This window comes from Sarcophilus harrisii, chromosome 2, assembly GCF_902635505.1.
Source record: "Sarcophilus harrisii chromosome 2, mSarHar1.11, whole genome shotgun sequence".
NCBI lineage: Eukaryota > Metazoa > Chordata > Mammalia > Dasyuromorphia > Dasyuridae > Sarcophilus > Sarcophilus harrisii.
The window spans coordinates 326,419,734-326,443,878 of NC_045427.1; the positions used below are offsets into that span (position 1 = coordinate 326,419,734).

Consider the following 24,145-nt stretch of genomic DNA (forward strand, 5'->3'; position numbering starts at 1 on the left):
GTTTGCTGTCAGCCCTGGATCTGGTTGAAGTCAATCCTCTCTTGGCTACTTCAGAGGAGGAAGTGAAGGCCACAGCTGGACTGGCTGTGGATGTGATCGCCTCGAGCTTCGGCCAGAAGAGGGAAGGACAGCATGATGGCTATGACCATCTCCCCACTCCCAGTTCACCAGATGAATCAGACAGTGAAGAATGTGTTCGAATTTAGAGTCTGTATTTTTTCCACAGGTTTTTCCCCCCACAATGGGCATTCCATAGTTCTACAGAGGCACTTAAAGGGATATTAAAATTGGCAATGTTAATACTGCCTTCATGAAAGCATAATTGTTTTTAAAAAATATCCCTCCTCATTTTTGGTGACCAATGTTACTGTATTCTGTAATTGGTTTTATTTAGTTCATTGGGAATTAATATATTAGATTACTCTATAAATTTAAAGAACTAATAAACACAGCATTTGTTACCTTGGTATAGCACCCCAGCTTTGTTACTATTACTTCACATTTCCAATCGTCATCTTCCTTCTTTCTTACACAAACAGTCCGAGTGCTTAAACTGCTAGTAGGCCCTAGCAGTAAAGTTGGTCCTTTAGCTCTTTGATTTAGGGATCCACAAGGAGAATAAAGAGGCAGGGATTTTCCTTATTATCGAAAGAACTTGTAATAGACTAGTCCTCCCAAGATGGCCAGCTCCAGAAGAATAACCATGGAAAGCAGCAGTTTATTGGTTGCCACTCTACAAATGGAAAAAGTAAAGGATAGAAGTTAGGACTTGTAAGCCCCTATTGGATAGAATGAAGAAGCATTGTGGTTTAGTGGAAAAAAAAATACTCCACTAAGTCAAATCTGTCATCTCTCTATTAATAGATATATGTACTCAAGGACAATTCCCCAAACTTCTGTTAAGTGTCATGTATCTGTAAAATGGGGATAATATTTGTTTCACCTGGCTGGTTTAAAGAATGAGCAGGAGAAAAAAATGAATTTCTAACTGAAACTGGGTGTTTTCTATAATCTTGCATAATACCACAGGCATGAAGTGGTGACATTTCTTTCTCCAAACTGTATCATTAATGCAACTTAAGTCCTCTTCCATTTCCTTCTATCCTTTATTTTAGTCATTACAACTGGAAAATCTTGTCCTGGTTCTCTTAGATCTCAATTTCTGACCAAAAGATACTTACTATTCAAAAGATAAACTATCCTTATCAATCTAATAGTACTATGTATCCTATCTAACTTCAGACTAGTCTTATAGGTCCTGAGAACATTATATGCCTCTCAAAAAAAAAAAAAAAAAAAAAAAACCACTTGCAACAACTTAAACAGGTCAAGCCACCTGCTGGTGGAGATATGCACTAATAACTAAGAAAGCGTTATTAGCAGCAGGAACTTTTTTAACCTGTCTTCAAAGCTGGAGGCCAGAGCAGAAAGAGGCAACAATAGCCAAATGTGTGGTTTACTATCAAATATCTATTCTTATTTCTTCCCTGGTCCTGAGCTGCATAAGACATAATTAATTAGGCCCCTGCAACGGTGCCTCTGGGAAAGTCCTCACTGTATTTCATCTCTCCCATATGTTTTCTTGGTTATAATGTCACAGTCACTAACCTAATTTAGGTCTTTATCCCTGAAATTATTGCAGTAGCTTCCAAATTTGTGGTGTGGTCTCAAATCATTCCATAATTGCTAAAGGGATTTCTCCCCCTTCCCCCAAAATCCAGGTCTCATGTCCCCCCTATTTCAGTAGATGGCTTCCTACTGACTTATACTTCCTTATCGTTTAGATATTTTAATTTCTCAACTAAGTTTTATAGTGTACAAAATTTAACGTAGCAGTACATGTACATATGAGAGCTGGAAGAATTCTTTGAAGTCATCTAGTCCAATCCTAATTTTTCCAGATGAGAACACAGGTTAAGTGATTTGCACAAAGTGACATAAGATAGTGGCAAAACTGGGTTTGGGTCTATGTCCGAAGATCTTTCCATTGCATATCTCTATTCTTGAAGATGAATGTCATCATGAATTTATTAATAATGACAGAAATAGAAAAATGTAATATAAAAGTAACTAGTAAAATTAGTTACACTCTAATTTCAAACTCACTTTCTAGACATCGAACGCAAGATCTTTCGACTTTTGCTCAAGTTCTCATTTGTATTCACCAACTGAAAAGAAAAAAAAGGAGAAAACCAAGGGTTGTTTTTTTTTTTTCAATTACAGAATGCTTAGGTCAAAAAATTGAATTTGTGATAACTGATAAATCCTGCTGAATGTATAGGGATTTCAGTCCATTTCTATAACTTACATAATCTCGGGTCCTTCAACCGTGAGTTTTCCAGGCTCCTCACCTTTGGGATATACTCCCTTCCTTGGCTATACTCTAAGTTTGTCAATGTCCCTTCTAAAATGTACCTCTAGACACTCTTCTACATGCAATCTGGCCATGGCACAAGTCAATTAGATTATCACTTCCTACCTCCTAGAGAATAAGGTAACAGGTATAAGATACTGATCTATCTGATGCTTCATTGAACTTGACTGATGCAGAGTGCAGTGCCCATTCAAGCTTGCCTCATATTCTTTTATAATATATATTATGTTCTACTTTCTTCCACTAATCCTATACTTAATGTTTTTTAACCCAATTGTATAAATTTACATTGAACTTTCCAGCCAATTATGTTAACCTGTCCAGATATTTCTGAATTCCAATTCTATCCCTCAATGTGCTTTCCTGGCTTCACATCAAATTCACAAAATCACAAAAATTTCTTGTGTATATCTACATCTTCCTTAGCAATACTGACGAAATATCTTTAGAAGAGGGGCAAGAATAATTCTGTGATAAGAATCTGCTGAACACTTGCTATAACCTAGTCAGAAAGAGAAATGAATATGGCTCTTACTAACCACCCCTCCCCTTTAAGTATTTACAAACCATTTCTTTTTTCTTTTTGCTGAGACAATTGAGGTTAAGTGACTTGCCCAGGTTCACACAGCCAGAAAATGTTATGTGTCTGAGGTCAGATTTGAACAGAGGTCCTCCTGACTTCAAGGCTGTTGCTCTATCCACTACATCAACTAGCTGCCCCTCAAACCAATTTTTTTTTTTATTAAAGCTTTTTATTTTCAAAACATGCATGGATAATTTTTCATCATTAATCCTTGCAAAATCTTGTGCTCCAATATCCCTTTCTCTTCTCCCACCTCCTCCTCTAGATGGCAAGTAATCCAATATATGTAAGACATAGTAAAAATACATGCTTAATCCAATATATACATACATGTTTATACAATTATCTTGCTGCTCAAGAAAAATCAGCTTAAACAGGAAAAAACTGAGAAAAAATATAATACAAGCAAACAACAAAAAGTGAAAATGCTATGCTGTGAACCACAATCAGTTCTCACACTTCTGGGGGTGGGGGGGAAGGGGAAGGAGGGTAAATAACTCTTCATTACAAGATCATTGGAACTGGTCTGAATCATCTCAATGTTAAGAAGAGTCATGTCTATCAGAATTGATCATCATGTATTGTTGTTACCATGTACAATGATCTCTTGGTTCTGCTCACTTCACTTAGCATCACTTCATGTAAGTCTCTCCAGGCCTCTCTGAAATCATCCTGCTGGTCATTTCTTACAAAACAATAATATTCTATACCATTCACACACCATAATTTATTCAACCATTCTTCAATTGATGGGCATCCACTAAGTTTCCAATTTCTTGCCACCACAAAAAGGGCTGCCACAAACATTTTGGCACCTGTGGGTCCCTTTCCCTCCTTTAAGATCTCTTTGGGCTATAAGCCAAGCAGTAACACTGCTGGATCAAAGAATATGCACAATCAAACTATTTCATTAAAGAAAAAATACCTGCTCTCAAATTCTGGCAGGAATTTTCTTAGAAACCTGGGAAGTTTATCCAGATCTAAGTAATATTAATTATTTGTCAGTTTAAGGCTAGAAGGGACCTTAGAGTATTAATAATACCAGTTAAATTTCCTTATTTTATAGGTGAAAAAATTGAGAATCAGAAAAATTAAGTGACTTTTGTAAAAATAGTTGACAAAGTTAGTATTGAAATCCAAGCCCTTTGTCTCTAAATCTAATGTTTTTAAACCCCACTAACTTATGTTGCCCATCATCAAATCACCAAGGAGAAGAAAACATTGGTGTATCTCTGGTATTTCTCAAGGAAGGTTAGGAAAGTCATGAAGAGGTAGTCCTTACAGATGAGTCCTCTTCAACCATTTGTCCAACCAGCCTTGGTAGATTGATCTCCTCCTCTCATTTTTCACCTTTCAAACACAACTTGTCTATTTGCTAAATCTAGAACTCAAAGTGCAAACAAAAACAATCAACCTTTTTCCAATACTTTTTTTTTTTTTTTAATGAGACTTATCTGGATTTGCTTTAAATATTAGAAGAGTAGACATTCATTTCACTATTACATTCTGCTATTTCTAACCCTTTTATTCCTAAGGGATCAAATCAAACAATCTGAAGTGGGAATGCAGGAAATAAGGGATCATTTTCATTCTCCAAAACTTTTCTGTACTTGAGCCAAGATGTAAATAACAGGCAAATCCAAGGTCAAATCTGGTCTGCAAGATCACTTATGATTCAAATTCTCATGGCTAATAGTAAAAAGAAGATGGGACTACTTTTATTGGCTTAAAATTGACACTGCATGGAAAGGTATCCCCCCCCCAAGCTAAAAATTATAAGGCAGTTATAGTCCAGGTCAATGAAATAAAAGAATAACTTGACCTTCAAATATGGGAAAAGTAACCTTTTCTATCAAGTAACTTTCCTGTCTCTCCCAATAGAAAAGAAAGATATAAAAATCAGTAAAAGGAACATTAGTTCTGTGACATTTGTCAATAAATAAGAGGCAATGTAGCATAGGGAATAGAGAGCTAGCCAAGGAAACCTGGAAGAATTCCCAGTCCCACTTTCAACAGATAAATAGCTGTGAACATGGGCTCCTAAGTCACATAACCTCTCAGTATTCTAGGTAACCTTCTGGTCAAGTAAACAAGTATCTTTATGTGCCAGACTCTATGCCAACTATTACAAATATAAAGGATGGTAAGAGATTTATTTCTGTTCTTGAGGAACAAAAAATTTAATGAGTCAAACAACATATATACCAATGAAAATTACAAGTCTAATCTCTATTTTTTTTTTTACAATAAATGCAGAAATTAAGATTAAAAAAGATCTCTACATTCAAGGAAAGCCATGTATTTTAAAAAGTAATTTAGTTCAAAGAAAGGGAAATTTAAGGTTCCCATCTCTGCCTCTAATTCCTAAACAGAGAGATATTGTAGTTTCTGGTTTTTGTACATTCCTAAATCATAATAAACCTTAGACTTTTATGAAAGACACCTAACTTACCTCTTTCCTTGCCTCTGCCCTCTTCCCCAATAAATCCAAGTGGAACTTACTCGGCTCTTTGTGCGTTCCAGCTGGTCTCTTTGGTCCCCCAATTCTTCAATGATTTCAGAACCAATCTGATCCGTCTCAGTGGCAATCTTGTGGGAGCGTTCAATACTCTGAGTGGCTCGATTTAGGCTCTCAGTTCCTTGTAGAAGTAAAACCCTTTGAGACTGTAGCTGATTCTGACCAAAAAATGGAAAAAGAATCAGACACTGTATGCTTTTTCTTTATAACCTTTGTTAAGAAAGGAGACAAGGGAATAATTTTTCAGATAGGAAGAAGAGAATTCAGACCCAGTACATAGACACACTGCTCTCAATTATTATCCCCTGTTGCTTTTTTGCTTGAATGGGAAAGAAAATATCAAAAAAGTGAGAATTTTTCCTATTTTTAAAGGCCATCAAGAAGCCCTCCCAAAGGGAGTTGAACCGGTTTCAATATTGTAAGAATTGTATAGCTTTCTCTGTACTTACTAATAGTAACTTTCCTTTTTCACTCATTAAAAATGTTAATTCTATAATGCTTCAAGAGTTATAAAACAGTATAGAAAAATGACAGTTAAATGAAGGGAAGGGTCATTTATTAAGCAATTACTTCATTTCAGGCACTTCATGAAGCACCACATACTAAACACTTTAAAAAAAGATTTCATTGATTTTCATAACAACCCTGGGAAATAGGTGCTATTTTACAGTTAGGGAAAGTGAGGTAAACAGCATTGACTTGCCCAGCATCACACAGTAAGCAAGTGCTTGAGGCTAGACTTGACCTTGGGTTCTTGCTGACTCCAGGCCCAAATCACTATCCACTTTGATACCTCATGCTGAATAGCAGTTTCTGTTGTCCTAATAGATAATTCTTAATTTTCTAAATCTTCACTAAAGCTAAATTCTATTTATAATACTGGGCAGTCTAAGTACAAACAACATACTTTTTAAATAAAAGTTTTGATTAGTTCCATTTTCACAACTACAGAATTTCTTCCATCATGCTTCCCCTTCTCTGACAGCCATCCCATATAACATTTAAAAAGCATACATTTCTAGCTCAGAATAAACAATTTAGGATTACAAAACAATGCCACTAGAAGAAATAAGGCTAGTGAAATCCTTTTATTGTATTCTATGTGTTAATAATCAAACAGGATCCTAGGATACCCATAGCAACTCACTTATATATCAAAACAACTGTCTTTCATTGGGCAAACAGTACCCAGTATTACAGCCAGATTAAATACAGAAAGGATGCTTCAAAGGAGGACCTGGATTCAAATTCTACCTCTGATACTTATTGGCTTCTAGGTAAGCTTGAATTAGTCACTCAAATTCCCTGGGACTCCATTTCCTTATTTGTAAAATGAGAAGTATGGACTGGAAAGTCTGAAGTCCCTTCTAGATTTATGATTCTAAACCTAAAGTTGGTTTATTTTATTTAAAACAACACTATCCTTCTGACTGACAATTAACTTATCATTTATAATTAATTTACTTTGACTGGGCTTATCAAGCCTTCCCTTCTTTACAACCTCTTCCTAATCTTAATTGTGTCTTAGTCGTTATCTTTTTTAATCTGGATTAAAGATTTTATCTCCTCTACTCCTCAGATTCTCATAAAAGCATCATAAAATGTAATATGAAGAGACTTAAAGTTTGGGTCATATATTTCAAACCCTCACTTTACAGATAAAAGAGGTCCACAAATTGCCTTATTTAAGGTCACATGATTAGACAGTGGCAAAGGTGGGATCAGAATTAAAGTCTCTAGACTTTCAGTCTCATGCATTACTGTTGCCACCCCCTAAATCATAAAGAATAAGAAAAATCTCTCATATTCCATAGTACCTGAGAAACTTAGCAGCATCCTATATTTTCTGGAAAGCTTAGGCAAATTTATATACATGGTCACTAGATCAAATTGCAAACTTTCTGTGAGAGAATTAAAACTAATGTAGTTAACAGCCTTCTTTTTATAGGCTACTTGTCTGCATAAATGCACCAAGTAGAGCTAAGATGATGGCGTACAGGTAGCTAAATGGAAAAAGAGATTCAAAAAGTCACTGAAGAAAATAATTCTTTAAAAATTAGAATTAAGCTAATGGAAGCTAATGACTTCACAAGACATCAAGAAACAACAAAACATCAAAAGAATGGAAAAAAAAAAAGAAGAAGAAGAAGAAAATAAACTGTGAAATATCTCAACAGGAAAACTGACCTGGAAAATAGATCCAAGAGAGATAATTTAAGAATTACTCAACTATTTGAAAGCCATGGTCAAAGAAAGATAATATATCAAGGAAAGCTGCCCTGATATCCTGAAATTAGAAGTTAAAATAGAAATTAAAAATAAAAAAAAAATTACCCCATCAATTGAGGAATAGTTGAACAAACTCTGATACCTGAATAATATGGAATACTTATTGTTCTGTAAGAAATGGTAAGCAGGTGGATTTCTGAAAAACCTGGAGAGACTTCCATGAACTGATGCTGAGTGAAGTGAGCAGAAGCAGGAGAACACCGAACACAGTAATAGCAGCAGAGTGCTGCTCTTCTCAGCAATACAATGGTCTAAGAAAATTCCAAAAGACTCATGACAGAAAACACTATCCATATCCAGAGGAAAAACTATGAAGTTTAAATGCAGATCGACGCATACAATTTTCACTTTTTTTTTGTTGTGGTTTTTCCCTTTAGCTCTGATTCTTCATTCACAACATGACTAATGTGGAAATGTTTAATATGATTGCACATGTATAACCTATATCAGATTGCCAACTTGGGAAGGTAGGAGAAGGAAAACTGGAAATCAAAATCTTATAAAAGTAAATGATGAAAACTAATAAACAGAAAAGAAAAAAAAATCCACCAATTATCTTCTGAAAGAAATCCCAAAATAAAACCTTCCAGGAATATTACAGACAAATTCCAGAACTCTTAGGTCAAGGAGAAAATATAAGCAACTGAAAAGAAACCCTCCTATATTGCCAGAATTATACAAACTTCCACATCAAAGAACCAGAGGACTTGGAATATGAAATTCCAGAAGGCAAAGAAACTAGGATTACAATTAAGAACGATCTATCCAGCAAAACTGAATATAATCTGGGGGGGAAAAAGTAAACATTTAATCAAATAGAGAACTTTCAAACATTCCTGATGAAAAGACCAGAGCTGAATAAAAATTGTGACTTTCAAATACAAGACACAGGAGGGAGGGAATGGAAAGATGATACTTGTAACTCCTAAGAACTTTTTTATTATAGGCAGTAGGAAAAAAGTATACAAAAACAGAGCACATAGATGTGAGATAACTCTGATGGGATGATTTTTAAAAAATTAAATTAAGGAATGAGAAAGAGAGATGCACTGGGAGAAAGGGGAAGGGAGATGAAGAATGGGCAAAATTATCTCATATTAAAGAATTGCAAAAGGAAGGGAAGATGCATCTTACTAACATTCAGAATTGGTTCAAAGAAGGAATAAAACACTCAGGTATAGAAATTTATCTTACACTAAAGGAAAATAGGTGGGAAAGGAATAAGAGAAAAGAAAAGGGGCTGATAGAAATGAGGGCATTTTAACTTTGGCAATGATCAGAAATAAAACAGACTTTTGAGGAAGGACAGGGTAAAAAAAATAAATGGTAAAAATAGGATAAGGAAAAATATACAATAAACATAACTGATGTGAATGGAGTGAACTCATGCATAAAATGGAATTGTATAGCAGAATAGATTAGAAATCAAAATCCAATAATGCTGTTTATAAAAAACATACTTGAGAGAGACACACACACACCTGGAACAGAATCTATGCTTCAGTTGAGGTAAAAAAGGCAGGGGTAGCAATCAGGATCTCAGACAAAGCAAAAGCAAAAACAAATCTAATTATAAATGTACCTGAGATTCAAGAACTTACCATGTGCTCATTCTCTATAGCATATGCCCCATATCTACTATCTCCTCGGCCTCCAGGCGGCACCGTCAAAGGAGTGCTTCTCACTTCTCGCTGGAGCTTGGCCAGGTCTCTGCGATAGCTCCGAAGCTTGGCCATCATAGGGTTGCGAAAAGACAGGGGGGCATAGCGCAGCTCCTCTTCCATCTCTGCCAGCTGTCAAGTTAGGAAGGTAGCCAGGAGTATTAACAACTCACATTTAGACATAGTACTTTAAAGTCTTCAAAGTGCTTTCATTATTCCAATCACAGGATGAGGCAAGGGGTAAAGGAGGCAGTGGGATACAGTAAAAGGAGCACTGTAATGGGAGCCCCCGGTCCCAAGTTTGAATGCTGACACTCTTCTTACTTCCTGTGTGACCTTGTGCAAGTCAGTATATGTCAATTTCCTTACCTGTAAAAAGAACTAGACAACCATTAAGGTAAAGGCCTCCAGCTCCAGATCTATGATCCAACAAACCCCACCTAACAGATGAAAATCCTGAGGCAAAAAGGGGGTCATTATCTACTCCTGAACACATAACTACTTTTAAGTGTGAGAAACAGGAAGAGAAGCCAAATGACCCAGATGGAGTTTAGCATCATCCCCACTCCATGATGACACCGCTGTATCTATCCCGGTCTGGCCTGGTTGGGACAATCAGACACACTTGTCCTCTTTAGGACAGAGCTGAACAACAAGTTGTTGTTGAAGCATTTCAGACTCTCCTTGACCCCATTTAAGGTTTTCTTGGGAAAGATAATGGAGTAGTTTGCTATTTCCTTCTCCAGTTCATTTTACAAATAAGGAAACTGAGGTAAACAGTGCTAAGTGACTTGCCCAGGGTCACACAGCTAGCAAGTGTCTGAGGCCAGATTTGAACTCACAAAGTTGAATCTTCCTGGCTTCAGGCCTGGCATTCTATTCACTGCATCACCTAGCTGCCCCAAACAAGGGTCAGATATCAAATATTTCTCCTCTTTAACTACCTGAAAATACTCAGTTTTAAATCCCTAATGCCTCAACATGCTATTCAAGGCAAGAGTCTACAAAACAAGTTTCAAATTGAAGGCAATTACAAATGTCTCTGAGATAATGCTCACAATGCTCAGGGCTCTGATCACCTGTCCAAATTCAGTTTTGGAGCAAAGAGCTTGGAAGCACAAACCTCTCTTGTCCCTGGCACAAGGAAGATAAAACCAGGCATGCTATTGGAAATAAAATACTATGTCCAAAGGGCTATCAAACTGTGCATACCCTTTGACCCAGCAGTCTCACTACTGGGTTTGTATCCCAAAGAGATCATAAAAGAGAGAAAAGTACCTACATGTACAAAAATGTTTGTAGCAGCTCTTTTTGTAGTGGCAAGGAACTGGAAAGTAAGTAGATACTCATCAGTTGGGAAATGCCTGAATAAGTTATAGTATATGAAGGTAATAGAATATTATTGTTCTATGAGAAATGATGAGCAGGCTGATTTCAGAAAAGTCTGGAAAAATGTATATGAACTGATGCTGAGTGAAGGGAATAGAATCAAGATAACAACAAGATTATGTGATGATCAACTGTGATGGACTTTTCAATAATGAGGTGATTCAAGGTAATTACAATAGACTTGGGATGGAAAGTAGCACCCACATCCAGAGAGAACTATGGAGACTGAATATGGATGAAAACAGTATTTTTGCCTTTTTAGTGTGCTTTTTTTTTTCCTTTCTCCTGGTTTTTTCCCTTTTGATCTGATTTTTTTTTCTTTTTTTGTGCACAGCACAATAGATATAGAAATACGTTTAGAAGAATTGCACATGTTTAACTTAATGGATTGCTTGCTGTCTTGGAGTGGGTGAAAGGGGAAGGACAGGGAGGAAAATTTGGAACACAATGTTTTGCAAAGGTGAATTTTGAAAACTATTTTTGCATATTATTTAGAAAAATAAAATACTATTAAAAGAAAAAAGAAAAAAGAAAAGCCTGGAAAGACTTATATGAACTGATGCTGAATGAAATAAGCAGAATGAAGAGAACACTGTACATAGTAACAAGATTATGTAATGATCAACTGTGATGGACTTGGTTCTTCTCAGCAATGCAATGATTCAAGGCAATTCAAAAAGACCTGGGATGGAAAATTCCATCTGAATCCAGAGAGAGAGAACTATGGAGACTAAATGCAAGTCAAAGCATATAGTATTTTCACCTTTTTTTTTTTTTTGGTGCTTTTTTTTACTTTTGGTCTGACTTTTTTTTTTTTTAAACAAAAGCTTTTTATTTTCAAAACATATGCAAAGATAGTTTTCAACATTCACCCTTGCAAAACCTTGTTTTCCAAATTTTTCTCCTTCCCTTTCCTTCATTCCCCTCTCCTAGACAAGCAAGTAATACAATATATCTTAAATATGTGCAATTCTATACATGTTTTCACATTTATGCTGCACAAGACAAATCAGATCAAAAATGGAAAAAAAATGAGAAAAAAAAAGCAAGCAAGCAACAATAAATTAATGATTTATATTGGGTTATGACCAACCCTACAACTTGGAGATATGCTGTTGTGACAGCTGTGCATTCTGAGAGCACAGAGCAAGAATGCAGAGATGTCCTAACTAGCTTTTCCCCCTTACCTTTAGCAGTTCCTCCCTTCCTCATTGGTTGTTTTAGTCTCTTATTTAACATGACACCAGAAAACAAATGAATAGAATGTTTTTTGTTTTTTTTTTAATTTTCAATAGTATTTTATTTTTCAAATAAATACATGTAAAGAAAGTTTTCAACATTCTTTCTGGATGCAGATGGCTCTCTTCATCAGAAGTCTATTGGAATTAGCCTAAATCACCTCATTGTTGAAAAGAGCCACGTCTATCAGAGTTGATTATCACATAATCTTGTTGTTGCTGTGTACAATGCTTTCTTGGTTCTACTCACTTCATTTAGTATGAGTACATATAAAAGTTTCTACAAGCCTTTCTGAAATTATCCTACTGATCATTTCTTATAGAATAATATTCCATAACATACAGATACCATAATTTATTCAGCCATTCCCAAACTGATGGGCATCCACTCAGTTTCTAGTTCCTTGCCATTACAAAAAGGCATGCTTACAAACATTTTTATACACATAGGCCCTTTTCCCTTTTTTATGATCTCTTTGGGATACAGACCCAGTAGTGGTTTGATTTTTCTTGTACAATACCATAAATATGAAAATATGTTTAAAAGAATTGTACATATTTAATCCATATCAGATTGCTTGCTGTCCTGAGAAGGAAGGAGATAAGAAGAAAAATTTGGGACACAAAGTCTTACAAAAATAAATGTTGAAAATTATCTTTACATGTATTTTGAAAATACAATAAATACTATTGAAAAAAAAAAAAAACACCCAATATTTTGTCTCTGGTGTCATGTTAAATAAGAGACCAGAACAACCAATGAGGAAGGCAGGAATTGCTAAAGGTAAGGAGGAGGAGGTTAGAACATCCCTGCATTCTTACTCTGTGCTCTCTCAGAATGTGCAGCTGCCACAACAACTTATCTCCATGTTGCAGGATCGGTCATAAATCAACATAAATTATTAACTAGAGTTCTTCTCCTAGAGGCAAGAAACATTCTCTTTGTTGTGTCACAGTTCCAACATGATCAAGCATCTAATCTCTTGGTTCAGGTATCCTAGAAACAGGAAGCCTACCATCTTTTTATTTCCAGTAGAAACTTACCTGGAAAAGAGGTAGGAACTGTAACCTAATGATTAATTTCTAACTATATAACTACCTCTCTAATTCTGATCATTTGTCTTCAGTGATTACTCACTTGAAGAGTGAAAACCTGGGTTCAAATCCCATTTGTGACACAAGCTGGGTGACCATTTAATCTCATTCAGTCTCGGGTTCCTCTTTCACAAAATAGGGCTACATATTTGTTATGAGGGTTTTCTTTTTCTTTTTTTTTTAAATTTCTGTCTAGGGGAAGAGAGAGAAAAAAGTCAATTTTTTGAAGAGAAAAAAAATACTACACCTAAAAGATAACCTTGACTAATTACCTTCTAAGAGTTGTTGTGAGGATTAAAAAAAAAAATGTGTAAAGTGCTTTGCAAACTTTAAAGTGTTAGATATTGTTGATTAATATTGTCACTACCAACAGCTAAATGCAACCTGGAGCCTTAGTTTTAAAGTGTGAATTTTAAAAGTGTGATGAAAGTGTGAACACCACTTCTGCAAGAGTGGTGTTTCCTGAATGGTCCCTCTAAGTTTTCAATGTAGATTTTTAATATTTACTTTAAGAGAGAAATCACTATCAAGTAAGGATGACCCAAAAGGCTCCTTTGATTCCATTTATGTATGTGTACAAAAATTCTTAAAATAAGAATAGGATGGGGTAGCTAGATGGCTCAGTGGATAGAGCACTAGCCCTGAAGTTAGGAGGACATGAGTTTAAATCTAATCTCAGACACTTAACACTTCCTAGCTGTATGACCCTAGGCAAGTCACTTAACCCCAGTTGCTTCAGCAAAAAAAAAAAAAAAAAAAAATAAGGACTGACTCATTTTAGAGCAGTCATCAAAATATCATCATCAAAACATGACTATTCAGAATTATTTCCAAGCCTTCCTTATCCACAGATGCCATCTACCTTCAGGATGACAGGATGACATTCAAAACGCCCCAAATCGGGTGCAGTCACATGTCAGATTCAGACACTGCTTTTGGAGAAACCAAATACTAGTAAAAGAAAGATGTCCCTTACTTCCCAGATCTCACCGTTTCATTTGCTTCCTGTTGTTTTTCATCAAAGTCTCTGATTAACTTCTTTTTCTCTTCTGAAAAAAAAAAAAAAAAAGTTATATTTTATTCCAGTCTGCTTCTATGACCTTTATACATATCATCCACTCTACTTTCCCCCTATTTTCTGCTAACTTCTGGTAATTCTTTTTTTTTTTTTAACTTTTTTTTATTATTATTTATATAGCTTTTTTATTTACAAGATATATACATGGGTAATTTTTTTCAGCATTGACAACTGCCAAACCTTTTGTTCCAATTTTTCCCCTCCTTCCCACCACTCCCTCCCCTAGAAGGCAGATAGACTAATACATGTTAAATATGTTAAAGTATATGTTAAATACAATAGAAGTATACATATCCATATAGTTATTTTGCTGTACAAGAAGAATCGGACTTTGAAATAGTGTACAATTAACCTGTGAAAGAAATCAAAAATGCAAGCGGACAAAAACAGAGAGATTGGAAATGTTATGTAGTGGTTCATATTCATTTCCCAGAGTTTTTTCGCTGGGTATAGCTGGTTCTATTCATTACTGAACAAATAGAACTGATTTGGTTCATCTTATTGTTGAAGAGAGCCAGGTCCATCAGAATTGATCATCACATAGTATTGTTGTGGAAATATATAATGATCTCCTGGTCCTGCTCATTTCACTCAGCATCAGTTCATGTAAGTCTCTCCAGGCCTTTCTGAAATCTTTCTGCTGGTCATTTCTTACAGAACAATAATATTCCATAATATTCATATACCACAATTTATTCAGTCATTCTCCAATTGATGGGCATCCTCTTAGTTTCCAGTTTGGGGCCACTACAAAGAGGGCTGCCACAAACATTCTTGCACATACAGGTCCCTTTCCCTTCTTTAAGATCTCTTTGGGATATAAGCCCAGTAGTAACACAGTTTGATAGCTACCTCTGGCAATTCTATGGTAATAACTAATTATGGTCATGACAATAACAACCAATAAATATCGGTAGGGCATTTTCACGTTAATTCATTTAACTCCTTTAAAACAAACTCTATAACATTAAAAAAAAAAAAAAGGGTGCCTTTTAAAAATATCTAAATGAGTGCTGTCCCCTTCAACCTAGATTCTTAAAAACTAATTCTTGTGATGTTGCCACTGATCAAAACACTTTGGGAGCTTTTCTTTCAAAAATTTCTTTAATACTTAAGGAACATTTTTCCCCCTCCCCTCAATGGTGGAGAACAGCCTCCTTAATTTAAGTAGATTTTACTTTTCAAAATGTCAGTATTTAATAAAATCCTGCTGTGCCAGGCACTGATATGTAAGGCACTGATGACAAAACTGAAAGTCCCTACCCTTACAACATGCCCATGTATTTTGTAAGTACCTTAACCCATGTAAAAAGTAATGGGGGGGAGGGAGGAGAGGAAGGGAATACTTCACAGGAGAATGGAGGAAAGTGTTTACTTATTTTGGAGGTGGGGTTTGAGCTGGTTTCTGAAGCAAGTGAGGGATTCTAAAAGGCAGACATGATGAGAGAAAGTAGTGCAGATATGGTACAGCAGGAGAGGTGAAGCTACAAGATGAGAGATGGAATATCTTCAAAAAGGAATAGTATTAGTAAGGCCAGTTTGGCTAGAATATGGGATCAATAAAGGGAAGATAAAGATATAGATGAAAGGGAGTGGATGCCCATCAATTGGGGAATGGCTGAATAAGTTATGGTATATGAAAAAAATGGAATATCATTGCTTTATAAGAAATGATCAGAATGATTTCAGAAAAGCCTGAAAAGACATGATTGAAACTAGCAGAACCAGGAAAACAACAGCAAGATCATATGACGATCAACTATGATAGATTTGGGCTCTTCTTAGCAATGTGGTGACTCAAGACAATTCTAATAGATTTGGGATGGAAAGTGCCATCCACAGGCAAAGAAAGAACTATGGAGACTGAATGTGGGTCGAAGCATATTTTCACCCTTTTTGTTTGCTTTTTCTTTTTCATGCTTTTTTCCCTTTAGTTTGATTTTACTTGTACAACATGACAAATATGGAAACATGTTTTAAAGGACTGCACCTTTTTTTTTTTAGTTTTTTTATTTATTTCTATTTTGAAAAAAATTTCTTTACAACATTATCCCTTGCACTCACTTCTGTTCCAACTTTTTCCCTCCCTCCCTCCACCCCCTCCCCTAGATGGCAAGCAGTCCTATACATGTTAAATATGTTACAGTATATCCTAGATACAATATATGTGTGCAGAACCAAACAGTTCTCTTGTTGATGGCACATGTTTAATAGGGAGTGAGAGAGAGAAAAAAAAACTTGAACACAAAATCTTACAAAAGTAAATATTGAAAACTATATATGTATTTGGAAAAATAAAGTACTATTGAGGGGAAAATAATTTTTAAAAATGAAGCCAATTCAGCCACGTGAAAAGACTTGGGGGCTGAATGAACCCCAATTTATTTAAAATATAATGTAGAATGTATACATATATTGTATTTAACATATACCTTTAACATATTTAACATGTATTGGTCTATCTGCCATCTGGGGGAGGGCATGGGAGGAAGGAGGGGAAAAATTGGAACAAAAGGTTTTGCAACTGTCAATGCTGAAAAGTACCCATGCATATATCTTGTAAACAAAAAGCTATAATTTAAAAAAAGTAAAAATAAATAAATAAAATGTAATGTAGATATGATTGAAGCATTTTTAGTCATTAAGAGCAAAATAAATGCTTCACAAGGTAAACTTCAAAATAAATTGCCACAAGTATCAGTATTATCATTCTATCAATAGATCCCTGGAATACACCCTTTCTTCTGCATAACCCATCTTCTACCCTGAATTAAATCAATAAGTTTCTATAGCTATATATATATCCTTCTGATAATTTTTTTAATGAGCAAGCAAGAACTATCCTTCCTTTCTTCTTGGCAATGAAGAAACCAAGATTTAAGAGCCCAGTGGTCAGATTCCATATAGTACAGCAAGGGAATAAATATTAATGATCAGGTATGGGGTATGTACAATCAGTTCTAAAGAACAGCTCTCATTAACTTCTAAGACTACCTACATATAGACTTTTTATTTGGAGACCTCTTCAAAAACTCCTCCAAGGCATACATTTTTTCATTGTTATTATTTACTAATTACCCCCCCCCAAAAAAAATAATCTTGACATTTTTTCAGCCTTTAAAGTTTCTCCAATAAGGAATCTCATTGGGTCTAAATAGGAAGAAGATTCCTTATAGAGGGGTGAGAAGATTCAGTTGTTCCAGTTTACAGATAATTAAGCCCCAAAGCATGAGGAATTTCTATGATTACATGAAAGAGATTAGCCTAAAAATAAAGTCATATAAGAAAAACCAAATGGATAATATATTTTCTATACTGTAATGGGACAGCACATTTTAAGGACAATAAACTTACACCCAGAATTAAATAGGAAAAGCAAATTTAAAAGCCTTTGGGAATTTGTGGCAGTGCTATCAAAGATCCCAAGTTGCTTGCCAACACACAAAAAACTTATCTTTATTAATATTAATGTTCTCAATTTTCAAAAGTTCTATGAAGAAAAATGCTATGCATCTCCAGAGAGAGAACTGATAAACTTTAAATGCAAAGAAAATTATACTTTTTTTCACTTTATTTTTTGAAAGTTTTTTGTTTGTAGTTTCTTTTGCAACATGATAAATATGGAAATATATTTTACATGACTTTACATATATAAGTGACATCAAATTGCTTGCTTTCTCAAGGAAAGGGGAAAGAAAGGAAAGGAGGGAGAGAATTTAGATCTCAAATTTTTTTTAAATGTTAATTTTTTTTACTTGTAATTGGGAAACATTTAATGAAATAAATATATATTAAAAAATGATAATGTCCTTTTGGTCATGCTGCATGGATGCAAATGTGGGAATATCACAATAATCAAATAAAGTTCTGAGTGTCCAAAAGTGCAAAAACATACAGCAGAAGGCAGCAATGTATTTCCATTAATTATCTGTGTGCAAGAACTGGTATAAGACATATACTACCATAAGACAATGTATGATTAGAAAACTCTGATCTCTTTTTCTTGCTCTGGAAACAGTAATCAGATTAATATAACCATTGTTACTACACCACGGTTCCACTAATAATTCCTGTAAATCTGCATACCACAATTCCCTTCTCAGAACACTATTCACAGATGTGCACTGCATCTCTTTAATGGAATGTAATTTCTTTCATAGAAAGGATATATCTCCAAGCTTAATATAGTGTCTGGCACATAGTAGGCATTTAAGTGCTTTTCTATACAACATTTACCCGTGCTTAAAACCTCAGTGCAATTCTCTACTCTGGAGCAGAATGTAAGTTGCAGAAGAGCAAAGAATTGTCTGAGTTAAAGGAATGGAGGAAGGAAGCACTGAAATGCCTTATACATGTAAGATGAATGTATTAATGTTAAATAAAATAGAACTAGGTGGTAATACATTTGACAAGTCTTCCTTTGCTAACACTGAAAACTATGAGAAGATTCTGAAAGAATCCTGATTCTATTTAGTCTGAAATATGCAGTTAACATTTATGTTTGGAGGGGCAGCTAGGTAGCACAGTGGACAGAGTAACAGCCCTGAAGTCAGGATGACCCCAGTTCAAATCTGGTCTCAGGCATGTAATACTTCCTAGCTGTGTGACCCTGGGCAAGTCACTTAATACCCCCCTCCCCCCCCCCCAAAAAAAAAATCTATCTTTGGGTCAGGATGAACTCAGGCAGGAAGAAGAGAGTACCTTAGGTTCAAAAATACCTTGTCAGTTTTTAAAGTATACATTGTAATACTTTTGAATATAAGCTACAGAACAAAGGATAAAAGTAAGGGGGCTATGAAACATGCTCAATTTTGGTATGGTTCCTAATATTTCATACAAATAGAAAAAAAAATTTTTAACTGTTAAGAAATGGCCAGGCAAAGGTCTAAATAATAAAGATGGAACTGACCAGCCAATCTGCCATTTGCAGACTAGTAGACATTAGATTTATCTTAGACATTTTTCCTAACCTTTCTCTGGCTTTTTTTGCCCATGATGGACAAAGGACTGAATAGAGGTGAATAGGTTGAGGATGAGACAGATGTAATCTATTGAGTTTTCTGATTTTCAAAGAAAGCTGTACTTCTGCATCACCAGGCTAGAAATCACTCATCAGCTGTTACTCAGTTCATGCACCCCTAAGCACAGAGAACATATTTCTTGTCTTCAAAATCAATCATGAAATATCATTAGACTTCAAATAAAAAACAATCAGAAATGTGCATTGCTTTTCTCTTTAACATTGTAGCTTTTCTTATGATCTCAAGTGAAAAGGAGTATTATTTCCTCTTTAAAAACTGAAACATTTGATTCCATAAGGATTAGACATCCAAATCATTTTAAGCTGAAAATCTGCTGTTTTTAAAGCCTTAGAAAGACATTTATCAACTTCTCATTAATTTATCCCTAACTCTAATATAACCTTTGACCCAAATTCCCCATGTCATAAAGTGCCTAAAGATTACTAACTACTAAAATCATCTAACATTTATATAGTGCTTTAAGGTCTGCAAAGAATTTTAGAAGTATTATTTTATTTGATTATGCTATTCAATGAATTAAACCATCTCTCTAGTGATGCTTCCAAGTAAGGCACAGCAGAGAGAGTGAAGGAGAGCTTATCTAGCACACAGAAGGTAATTTAATAATTAACTGCTGACTTAACATAATTGAATCAGTTGAAAAATGTGAGGATGCATAATCGGAAGAATAGAAAAGGAGCTGTATCTGAAGATGAGCTTCCAGAACTATAAAGCAGTTGGATTTTTGAGACACTTGTACTGAAATAGATCACAGAAGGTTTCTCAAACAGGTGTCCTAATTAGAAAAGCAAAAAAGGGGGAGAAACACATCATCTCCAACACTAGTCAGTTGCCTCCACTAAGCAACACATAGGAAGCTACATTTAGAGGCACAAACTAGGAAGATGGTGATCATCCACAGCCAAAGCACATAGAGAACATTTTGTTTCCTTCCAGGCACCAAATTTTAGGAAGGGCATCAGTAAAAGAAATAACTTCAGGAGGAAAGCAACCATCAGAGTGAAGGGTTCCAAGAAGCCTTTCCCCTACCCTTTACTAATAATACTACTGCCTTCCCTCCGAAAGTATTTCCAATTGACCCAGTATATGTCTTGTTTGTTGCAAGAATGTCTCCCTTATAGAATGTGTCCCCTAGAAACAATATTATTATTTATTGGACATGTGGTTTGTTTTTTGTCTTTTTTTTGTATGAGTAGGGCTCAGCACAGTATCTGGCACAGAGTAAACAATGCTTGAAAATATAACCTAACATAAATTGAATTACTCAAACAATATAGGAAAAATATCTAACAGCCCTTCTTTTAACTGGGGGAAGAGAAGAGTCAAAAAAGAGGCTGTAATGTTGAAATGAGAGGAGCCTGTTCTCACAAAGCAGAATGAAAAAGACAGAAATAGCCAAGAGGAAATTTTAGCTTTGACTTAAAGGAGGAAAAAACCTTCCTATCTCATAGTTGTCCAGTGTGGAAGCAGCAGCCTCTGGCTGGTTCCCCAAGAGAAAGGTTTTGTCCCCTCATGGGAGTCCTCAAAAATAAAAAAAAGTATCGGTAGGTAGACTGATTATGGTCTTCAGACTACGTGGGAGTGAATTCTAACCATTAAGCTCTAAGGCAAAAATCAGAGCACACCCACATCCACCCCCTAGCGTGCAAACTATTGCCTACAAACGAGCAGTATACACCACGGGAAACGGAACACAACCAATAGGAGCAAAGTGCTGGAATGAAGAGGTACAGGAAGAAGCTTCCCGGGGGATTTTGAGCAGGAACTGGAAGGAAGCCAGGAGGTGTCAAGAAGAAATAGCGCACCCCAAGCATGGGGGACAACCAGAGGAAATGCCTGGGGCTGGAGGTGGGGGGTCTCGTCCCGGTGTCACCGGATCCAAGGGTCCGGGGTCAGATGCAAAAAGAAAAGACTGGAAAGGGGACTGGGGGCAGGCTTTGAACGCCTGCACAGAGGATTTACGGTTGAACCTGGAGATGACAGAAGGAGACTGCTCAAGTTATTGTGGAAGGGCGGAGAATAGCTCCTTAAAAGCGAGAACCTTCTTGATTAATTGTACTTCCGGCGCTTAATTAAAAAAAAAAAAAAAAAAAGCCAAGAGGCGCTTCACAAACCTAACTTGGGATGGACGGGAGTGGGGGACATGACTCTGTGACGCACGTTCCAGAAGGAATGGGGAAACGAGAGAGAATGGGGGCGCCCCCTCGCAGAGGACTCACCCGTCCCTCCGGTCCCCAGGAGCCTGTCGGGGACCCCTCGCAAGTCATCATAGAGCCCGCGGAAGATCTCGTGCAGTTTCTCGAAAGGTTCCGAGGACACGGCGGCTGCCATGGCGCGGGGCCGAGGGCCTGGGCCCGGGAGCCGGCTTCTAGCTCAGCTTCGGGGACCAACCCGCCAATCTCGAATCCATCGCCCCCGGCAAGTGTCCCTACCCACCCCACCCCACCCCCAGCGGGATGGGAGGAGCTTCCGGGGGACCGAAGCGACGGGGTCCTTCAGAGCCGGAACTCTCGCCGCGAAGGCCTATCCTCCCACCCACGAGGGACATAGCGCGAGGTGCCTGATGAGAAACTTAAAACATTTCCGCGCGGGGGCGTCAGTGAGTAAGGAAAAGAGAAGCCAAAGCCTCCCTATATCTCCTTTCCCCTCCCTGAGCCGTGCTGTGATTTGTCTGCCAGATTTGGTACCATTAAACCGTCCTATATTGGGAAGCGATAGCTACAGTCGCCCGCCCACTAGCCGGTGGAGGGAAGGAGAAAAAAAACAAACCAAAAAAAAAAAAAAAAAAAAAAAAGGCCGTGGGAAAACACTGGTGTCGCAGTGCCTTGCGGGAGTTGTAGTTCGAAAGGAACGACTCGGGACAGTCCCAGAGATACGGAAACGCTGGAAGGTACTCTTGGAGCTTCCCCGAGACGCAGTCTCATCGTGCGTCATCACGCAGAGTCACCTGTCAGGAGCATCTCTTTATAGTGAAGTTAGAGGTCTCCAGCTGCTGGCCGGTTTGTTGTGCTCTTGAGTCTCGCGATTCCTCTTTTCCTGATGGGATCACTAAGGTTTGGGGAGGGTTTGTTCCCAGAAGGATAGCCGTTCCTATCCCCTATTTTAGGAAGTGTTATTTTTTAAGCTACTGATTTTATTTTTGTTTTTACCTTAAAAGTATAGATTATTCCCGCTTCCTCAGAGTTCTCATTGCAAAGTAAAATCGCTGAAACTCACAAAGGAGCCTCATCTGAAAGTGCATGCAACATACTTTTAATAATTTGTTACTTTTTTTTTTTGGGGGGGGGGTTGATCTGTTTTTTTTTGTTTTTTTGTTTTTTTTTGCAATATGGCTAATATGAAAATAATTTGCCTGTCTGCACGTACATAATCTATATTGGTTGTTTTCTGAAAGGAGGAGAGAGAATATAGAGCTCAAAAAAAAAATTTTAAGAATGCTAAAAATTTTTGTTTACATGTAGTTGAGAAAAAATGAAAACAAGTAAAAATGCAATTGAGAAAGATTTAACATTTTTTAAAATTTTAAATTAAAAGTAATTTAACAAATTAAAAAATGCATCTAGCACACCCCAAAAAAATGAAATAACAAAATTAGGCAGATCAAATATGACTAGAATGTAGAAACATGAAAGACGCTTCTTTGGGAGGTCCAGGGGATGTTGCACATGTTTTTTGACTTTTTTTCAATGTTATCAAACAGTGGTAATGTTGAGGTGTAGATTTGGGATACCTAAATGAGATTAGGGTTTAGTTAAGGTCTAGTGGCAGGTTTGGGGTACAGGGGCTCAAGCAGAGTTCCCCTGCAACCCTCTTGGATTCGGAGCAAGGATACGGTGGTAAATGAGGTCTAGTGGCGGGTTCCCAATAAAGGCATTTTGCTAGATTGATAAAAGAGGTTTATTATTGGGTTTGGAAGTAAGGAGATAGGTGAAGATAGAGGTAAGGAGGGCACCGGACAGAGGGTGCTCACATGGCTAGCATGTTTGGGATCTTCCAAAGAGGGGGTCCCAGCATCTCCCTTTTATAATGGGGAGATTTAGGTTGAGGGGCTTTGGGGTGTAGCCCCAAAGTTGGCTCAGATCCGGGTGGGGCTGGGACAGGGCCAGATCTTCTATTGGAATACAAAGGGACCAGGATTTGTGAGTTAAAGGGTAATTACATTAACTAGAAGGGGAGTGGGGGTGGGAATCTAGAAAGGAATCTTTCCCACATCATTCTACCGTCAAGCAGTTGGAACTTAAATTCATTTAAGAAAAAAAAAGACGTGGGGCAAAGTCTCTTATTGAGGCAGAATTGAAGATTCAAGTTCGGGGGTTCCCTCTTCATCCCCTCCAGGCTGAAGGACAGTTGAGAGTCCAAAGATTGAAGTCCAGATCTCGGGAGCAGGTTAAAACTGGGGTGTCATCCAGGGTGGAGATGGCAACAGCAGGAGATGCATCAGGTCCCTTCTGTGGGCTGCCTGTAAGAATGCTGATGGCCCATCTTAACTATCAAAGAGAAGTAGGAGAAAATGCTGGGAGGAGAAAATTTTCAATTCTGCTTCAATAAGAGACTTTGCCCCATGTCTTTTTTTTCTTAAATGAATTTAAAATTACCCTAATTTCATTTAGGTACCCCAAATCTAGGCCTCAATAGTACTGATATTTCTTCCTCAAAAACAAAACAAACAGACAAACAAAAAACTTTGTTATATAGGCATTGCTCTCTGGGAAGAATATGAGGGGATATAGATGATGATATTAAAAAGGAGAAAAAAATTTATTTTAACAATAATCCATCTTTTTCACTTTGAACTCCATTAAAAAAATATAAAGGAAAGTTTTATAGACACTGTGCTATGCTGGGAATACAAAAAAGGACAGTTCCCACCTTCTAGGA

At 36.7% G+C, this 24,145-nt stretch overlaps 2 protein-coding genes across 3 annotated transcripts in view; one reads left to right on the forward strand and one right to left on the reverse strand.

The window, feature by feature from the left end:
* ARG2 (arginase 2) overlaps positions 1-479 on the forward strand; it is a 43,440-nt gene extending 42,961 nt beyond the window's left edge. For both annotated transcript variants that reach the window (XM_012548923.3, XM_031952783.1), the window contains exon 8: positions 1-479. In XM_012548923.3, the coding sequence (XP_012404377.1) occupies positions 1-206 (206 nt within the window). In that variant the 3' untranslated portion in view covers positions 207-479.
* Positions 192-21,718, reverse strand: VTI1B (vesicle transport through interaction with t-SNAREs 1B). Its single transcript, XM_003756365.4, has 6 exons — positions 21,487-21,718; positions 14,138-14,196; positions 9,366-9,557; positions 5,460-5,633; positions 2,107-2,168; positions 192-733 (listed from the first exon to the last, which is right to left on the reverse strand). Exons 1-6 carry the CDS (start codon positions 21,596-21,598, stop codon positions 643-645), a joined length of 690 nt encoding a protein of 229 aa, XP_003756413.1. The 5' UTR covers positions 21,599-21,718; the 3' UTR covers positions 192-642.
* Between the last annotated feature and the right edge of the window lie 2,427 nt (positions 21,719-24,145).